Genomic DNA, 7,455 nt, shown 5'->3' on the forward strand with positions numbered 1-7,455 from the left:
GATCTCAAACGGAGCATTCCGGAACTTGTTAATGGCTAGATCCATGAAGGTCAGCAACTGGTAGAACACCATCTTAAAGCAAAAAGAACCAAAGGACTGCGCCACCCGCCGGCTCCCAACAGCAGGCCGGAGAACTCAGTGGGCACCACCGCCACCACCCGCGCCACGCGGAGATGAGTAGCTAAGCCGCACCGAGCCCCCTGAACCAGACGCCGTGCCACCCTCGCGGCCACAACGACAGTTGTGGTGGCCGGAAAAATCCGAAGCCGCCGCCCAAGCGCCCATCTCCACCGTAAGAACCATGTCGTCCAGGGCCGTCATGGAGCTCCAGCCGGAGATCCCGCAAGATGAGAGGGATGGGCCCCCCGCCGTCATCAGTCGCGCGAGGAGGATGAGGACCCGCCATCGCCGCCAGCTTCACGGACTTAGACAGGAGGCGTCCTTCGGCAGCGGCTAGGGAGGAGGATCGGAGGAGGAAGGGGCGGCGGCGCGCTCGTGGGATCCGCCCTAGTCGGCCCTCCTGGGAGCGACCCGGAGGCGATCCCTTTTTTTGGCTGCGGCTCACGGCTGTGATAGGTGCGGGTGCGTATAAAAGCAATCCATCCGTCGGTCCAAAACCCGCGGCTCACAAGTCAGAACAGAACATTGCACGGCATCGCTCCCGCGCCACCCGAGAGCATTGTGCTAGCTAGTGAGGGAGGAAGCTAGTGTTGGTGGCAATGGCGGGGGCACCTTTGGTTTTGGTGATGCTCGTGGCCGCGGTTGGTGTCGTCGCGGCGGAGCGGGGCGGCGGGAAGCTGCGGCAGGGGTACTACGAGCAGAGCTGCCCGCGGGCGGAGCAGATCGTGAAGGACTACGTTGAGCGGCAGGTACCCCTGGAGCCCTCCGTCGCCGCCACTCTCATCCGCACCCACTTCCACGACTGCTTCGTCAGGGTACGTACGCACGCTCTTTCGTCAGGTGCACCGTCCACGGCGCGTGTTTGTGATGAGTCGTGAACGATCGGAGTGGCACCGGTGCAGGGGTGCGACGCGTCGGTGCTGCTGAACGCGACGACCGGCGGCGGGGAGGCGGAGAAGGACGCGGCGCCCAACCTGACGCTGCGCGGCTTCGACTTCCTGGACCACGTCAAGGCTCTGGTCGAGCAGGAGTGCCCCGGCGTCGTCTCTTGCGCCGACGTCCTCGCGCTCGCATCACGCGACGCCGTCGGAGTCATCGTAAGTGCCCTGATTTCCTATTCTCCCGCACACACACAGCATACACGTCCGGACACACGCGCCTCGGCGGCTGATCGACGATGAGGGAAAAAATGCAGGGCGGGCCGTTCTGGCGTGTGCCGACGGGGCGGCGAGACGGCAGGGTGTCGATCAAGCAGGAGGCGCTGGACCAGCTCCCGGCGCCCACCATGAACTTCACCGACCTCCTCGCCTCCTTCCGCGCCAAGGGCCTCGGCGTCGCCGACCTCGTCTGGCTCTCAGGTAACCGTTACAACTAATTATAAAAAGATTAATTACTACTCCCTCTATTTCAATGGGATGTATATTGGCACGTTTTTGTGTTTCTTCGCTCAATTCAGCATTTCAGCTCGCATATAGTTCATATTGAATTATTCAAGACATCTTTTTTTTCTGAACGGAGGAAATTATTCAGAACGTCTTTTATTTCTGAACAGAGGGAGCACTAAGTATCAGTAGCCGAGTTCATGGCATGTCGATTACATTTAGCTACATGTCAGTCAGCTGAATTTCGAATTCGGGATAGTCGGTTTTGAATGAAGGAAGAAGGAAGGACCTCATCGGAGAGAAGGAAGGGGCTTGCCGTCATCACCCCATTATCAATCTTAGGATTTAGGGTGAGGGCGGTGGTTGACAGCGGTGGTGGGGCTTCGCCGGAGAAAAAACTCGACACGGGGGAGCCTAGAGGGACGGCTGGGGCGGCGGAAGACGGCGATGGGGCTGGTTCAAGGGAGGGCGGGGCGGTGAGGCAGTCGCAGGAGGGCCGCCGGCCGTGGGCGGCGGGGTTTGGTGGTTAGGGCTGGGTTGGATCAATGGGTGAAAAAGAAAGGAAGAAGAGAAACCATGTCTGTATGAGGTTGAAGACGATTAGCGTCCGTTGGATCTTGATCGAATGGTTGATACAGGAGAAGGCGAATCGACTAAACGTTTTCTTCTTTTCAGGCGATTGACCCGTAGCCGGTCCCTATCGATTCTTGGCACCGACACATGCACGGTGATGGTGATGTGGAGCTTACTAGTGACGCATAAGCACTCCATCACAGATTGGTTGGACATACACGCGATTGACCTGGCTATCGATTATTGGCACTGACACATGCACGTTGATGGTTATGTGGAGCTTACTAGTGACGCACAAGCACTCCATCACAGATGGGTTAGACATGAGTATATAGCAAAAAACTACCACATTACGGGCTATCGTTCCAAAAAACTATTGCTTTTTTTAATTTTTCAAAAAACTACCACAAAAGTGATGGGCTGTTCCAAAAAACACTAATGATCAGTTGATTAAAATTTAAGTATATTTATGACAGCTAGGGCCCATCTGTTATGGCCACCTGGCAATAGATCTAACGCCGCCGGTCAAACAGTTTCTTTGACTGTTACCTTACATGGGGGGCCCACATGTAAGCTCCTCTCTCCCCCCCTCCCTTGATCTCTCTTCCCTCCCCTGATCTCTATCTCCCGCGGGAACTCTCTCTCCCTCCCGCAAGTCGCACGCCATGGCCGGAGCCTCCCTCGTGCCCGAGTCCGGCGGGATCTGCCGCGGCATCTCGGGGGGCACCCACACCTCCAGCCCTCCTCTCGCCTTCTCTCCCTGCTCCATGGACGAGCGCCTCGAGCCACCTCCCTGTGGACATGGACGACGGCGCCGCCGCTCTCCTCTGGCTGATCTCGCACGGGGCAAGGCCAGAGTCGTGGGGCCGTTGCCGGTGCGAGGTCAAAGCCTAGGCGTTGGGGCTCCACGCCGGACCGAGCCACGAAAGAGCATGGCGGCCGTCGTCGGAGAAGAAGACCGGCTCCTCCGCTCGATTCCTCGCACGGGAGGTCGATGACAAGCCGGGAGTGGAGCCATCAGTAGCAGGACGTCGTCGGGTGCGCTCCTCATCATGTATCAGGTGGCGGGGAGTAGAGCCAGCACCAGGACGTCACCGGCCACCTACTGACCGGCGAGCACCACCACCGCAGGGACCCGATTGCTTTTTCCATAAAAGCTACAGGGACTTGATTGCTTAAAAATGTTTTTGCATGGACCAGATTGCCTTTATTCAAAACTTACAAGGACCAGATTGCTTTTTTACTTTTTTTTACAGAGACAGGCATGTGAGCTCCACCTATCATAACAGTCAATCTAACGGTCAAAACTAACGGTGTGGACTTTTATGCCACGTTAGACCTGACGGGTGGGCCAGACATGTCATAATCCCGGTTAAAACTTAACAGCTCGGTCACTTGGGTTTTTTGGAACAGCCCACCACTTTTGTGGTAGTTTTCTGAAAGATTAAAAAAACGGTAGTTTTTTGGAATGATAGCTGTAATGTGGTAGTTTTTTGCTATATACTCGGTTAGACATATAGTTGAGTGAGTAGTGAGAAACTGAAAGTCTCTTCCTCTTGCCAGCTCATTTGAGCTCATGATGAATAGTAAAATTCAAAAATATTGAAAACAAATTCAAAAGGTTCTAAGTTTTTTTTGGCGAACTTTGACGAATTTTTTAAGTGTCTCCAAAGTTTCATCATGAAATGACAGTCGTGGCAAAAAATAAATCAACACTCTAAAATGCTTTCGAAAATAGCACTTTTGAAACATCATGTTTTTTGCCATGACTTCCATGAATATCATTCGATAATGAAATTTTGTGACCACTCAAAACATTTGTCAATGTTTGCCACAAAACAAATTCATACTTTTTATTATTACTACCTCCATTCCATAAAGTAGTGTGTATATATTTTTTTGAAAAGTCAAACTTTACAAATTTTTGACCAAATTTATAGAGAAAACTATTTATATCTATAATACCAAATATTTAAAATATGAAACTAAATTTTATGATGAATCTAATGGTATATGTTTGGCATTTTAGATGCAAATATTTTTCTCCATAAACTTGGTGAAAAATTTTGAGATTATCTTTTCAAAAAATCTATATGCATTATATTATGAAATGAAGGGAGTAATATTTTTGGATTTTACTATTCACCCGATCGAGCTCATTGCAGTCTGAGCTCAGAATTACCACACACTAAGTTCGGAACAAAGTCCTTTGCTAGATTCGTGCTTTTTTTAATCAATACATCTGGTAGCTAGCTAGCCGGTAGCTACCAGAGGGAGTGCGAGGTTATGGTGCACGGGCAACATGGTGCCTTTTTTGCAAAACAAATAAAACCATATTTACAAGTTTAAACATAATTAGAAAAACAAAATCTGTGGAAACATGTATGTGTTCACTACACATCCATGAATTTCTTTTCTGGGAAAAATGTTATTTGCAAGCTGTACTTAAAAAAATTCTGGCCCAAAAACAAAAAAAAGGTCCAATTTCATATTTGTCTTTTCTTTGTACGCCACATTTGAAAGTAAAATGTGATGAAATGTGTGTGTGTGTGTGTGTGTGTGTGTGTGTGTGTGTGTGTGTTTACATTTTTTTTTTACGTTGTAGAGTTACTTTTTTGGAAAAGGGCCGGGCACCATGATAGCCGTGCACCGTTTGCAATATTCGCTACCAGAGGCTCCTACTTATTACTACCCAGTTCCCACATAACATATTTACATGACAGGACGACCATTGATGGTGTTGTTGCGGTGAAAATTGATAAATATGGCCCTTTTCTTAAACTTTGGCACAAAATGAACCCAATTCATAAAATGGCCCACTCTTGCATAACGCCCAAGGCTAGGGCGTCATTGCTAGATAGCATGGCGCCTGAGCCCATTTTGTGATTTTTTTTTGGATTGGGTTCATTTTTTTGCTAAATTTTTAAAAAAGGCCAGATGTGTGCATTTTCACGTTGTTGTTTCCTGAAACAGATGTGTCCAAGATAAAAAGAAAACACAAGTGAACCACAAGCCTGGCCGGCTATGTGCAGTTCTACAAAAGCACCAATAGTACTACGTACCTGTGTTCTATATATAGTTAGAACGTACTGCCTCTAGATTTTTTTTAGATCAAAAATTGCAAATTTTGATTTATTTGATGAGCATATTATTTACATCTAGAATACCGAATTCATACCTTTAGATACAACCATGACATCGTATTTTCATATTTTTTAATATGTGGTATTATAGATATTGGTAATTTTATCTCTATACTTGATCAAACTTTATAAAATTTGGCTTTTGGAAAAAGCTATAAGCACTAGATTGTAGAACAGAGGAAATATATGTTAGTGGTTTAAAATTTTGGACGATGTTGATCAGTGGAAGAAGGCGGCGGCAGCCTCGGTGAGTGCGCCGGACCGGCGTGTGACCCAGTCCCGATATGTGGCTAGGATGGGGCATCCGGCATTAGATGTTAGGATTTGATGCGATGTCTGTTTGGTATTAGGCTCGGACATTTGGCACCACTGCATCAAGGGGGTAGGAGTAGCGACAGATGTTGCCTAGATGGTGGCTTCAGGCTTACTGATGTACTACTTTGTAATATCTTTTGTGCTTAATAATTAATAAAGTGGCCGTATGCATTGTCCAGATGCAGGCCAGGGGTGCATCCTCTTTTTCTAAAAAAAAGCAGACAGACTAATAACAATACACATTGTAGCTCAGCTAGCTCCACGGATTTTATATTTGTTGCACTGCACGGTCATGGATGTTGACACGCGAAGTCGCTAACTACTGGAGTACATATATTTAGCTTGGAACTTTGGGGCATGATCGTAATAAAATGTGAAATGTGTTGGCGATATGTTCATGAACGACATGTAAACAATAGCGGTATAGAGTGTACAAGTACACATGAACCCACAAAGACATCTCGGACTCAACTCTGTCACTGTCTGTTAAGTTTTTAGTTACAAACTTAGGTCATTGATTCACATGTATTCATATATAGTAAACATTAATGGGCAACTTGTGATGATTTAGAGACCTGTACGCTACTATCTGTCTGCTAAGAGCATCTACAGACGGTCGGTCCCTTCAAATCCTCCTCAAACGTTCGGTGATAAAAAATAAGTTGCGTGTGTTCTTTAAACTGACACACATCTAATGCAGTTTAGCTAGCTTTAGTACATTCCTGGACATCCTCAAGATTTCCTTGGAAACTTCACAGTCCTACATATGCCATAGCATTGTCGTATTACTGAACTTTGCAGTTTGCACTTGTTATGTTGTGTTCACCATCTAACCTGAGCATCATGTACCGATACCACTCAGGGGCGCACACCATCGGCATCTCGCACTGCAACTCCTTCAGCGAGCGGCTATACAACTTCACCGGCCGCAGTGGGCCAGGCGACGCAGACCCATCGTTGGACGCCGAGTATGCAGCCAACCTCCGTCGAACCAATTGCACCACTCCCACGGATAACACCACCATCGTGGAGATGGACCCTGGGAGCTTCCTCACCTTTGACCTCAGCTACTACCACGGCCTGCTCAAGTACCAGGGACTCTTCCAGTCCGATGCCGCGCTCATCACCGACGACGCGGCGAGGGCTGACGTCGAGAGCGTGGCCAAGGGCCCGCCAGAGGTGTTCTTCCAGGTGTTCGCGCGGTCCATGATGAGAATGGGCATGATAGAAGTCAAGACCGGCAGTGACGGAGAGATCAGGCGGCATTGTGCCGTTGTCAACAACTAGTGGCATGTCATGCGTCCTTGGTGGCACATGGACGCGTGATTGTGTTTGTATGTTTAGTTACATTTTCTTTTCCATTTTTGTGTATGGGTTTTGCTTATTGTATCTCTTTTATAAGGTGTTTTTTAGTTCTAGTCAGGCGTGCAGGGGGAAGAACAATCTAGGCATCTGGCGGCCGGCTCAAGTTCGTCGCCTAGCTCATCACGAAGAATCACTCACCTTCGTCATTTTTGTTTCCTGGCCTCGCTTGGCATGTAAGGTTTATAGGTGTAAACAACCCAAATACCAGGCCAAAACTGGCGAAGGAGGAAAATAATGACAATCTAAGCACACGATTAAGAGAAAAAAAAGCTCTGTAAAAATGAGACCTGAGAATGAGCCGCTCTCGTGACGCTAGCTGCGACACCGCCGCCGCTTAGCTCCGCCTCCCGAGCTCCACCTTTCCATGGCCTCGTCCTCCCCCCTGCAACCTCACCCCCGCAGTCCCCTCCCCAGCCACCGACCCCCCTTACCTCCCCCCCGGTCCTAGTTCCCCTGCAGATCCAGATCCAGGAATGTTGGTTGTTGGTGTTGGGGTTGGAGATGGGGTGTCTCTCTCGCGTTCCCAGGGATGTCCTGGGCTCCTCCCTCGGCTCATG

The 7,455-nt window shown here is 48.8% G+C and overlaps 1 protein-coding gene across 1 annotated transcript; it reads left to right on the top strand.

Annotated features, from left to right (window-relative positions):
- Positions 1–637: 637 nt before the first annotated feature.
- Positions 638–7,211, top strand: LOC119327754 (peroxidase 39-like). The gene is made up of 4 exons (XM_037600849.1): positions 638–935; positions 1,023–1,217; positions 1,316–1,478; positions 6,396–7,211. Exons 1-4 carry the CDS (start codon positions 720–722, stop codon positions 6,818–6,820), a joined length of 999 nt encoding a protein of 332 aa, XP_037456746.1. The 5' UTR covers positions 638–719; the 3' UTR covers positions 6,821–7,211.
- Positions 7,212–7,455: the final 244 nt, after the last annotated feature.

Source organism: Triticum dicoccoides, chromosome 7A, assembly GCF_002162155.2.
Source record: "Triticum dicoccoides isolate Atlit2015 ecotype Zavitan chromosome 7A, WEW_v2.0, whole genome shotgun sequence".
NCBI classification, from domain to species: domain Eukaryota; kingdom Viridiplantae; phylum Streptophyta; class Magnoliopsida; order Poales; family Poaceae; genus Triticum; species Triticum dicoccoides.

What these genes read in the sequence shown, in the direction of transcription:
- LOC119327754 (XM_037600849.1), top strand. Translation starts at nt 720, where the DNA reads ATGGCGGGGGCACCTTTGGTTTTGGTGATGCTCGTGGCCGCGGTTGGT. An exon ending in TCCACGACTGCTTCGTCAGG is followed by an intron (nt 936 to 1,022) that starts GTACGTACGCAC and finishes GCACCGGTGCAG; the next exon opens with GGGTGCGACGCGTCGGTGCT. An exon ending in GCGACGCCGTCGGAGTCATC is followed by an intron (nt 1,218 to 1,315) that starts GTAAGTGCCCTG and finishes GAAAAAATGCAG; the next exon opens with GGCGGGCCGTTCTGGCGTGT.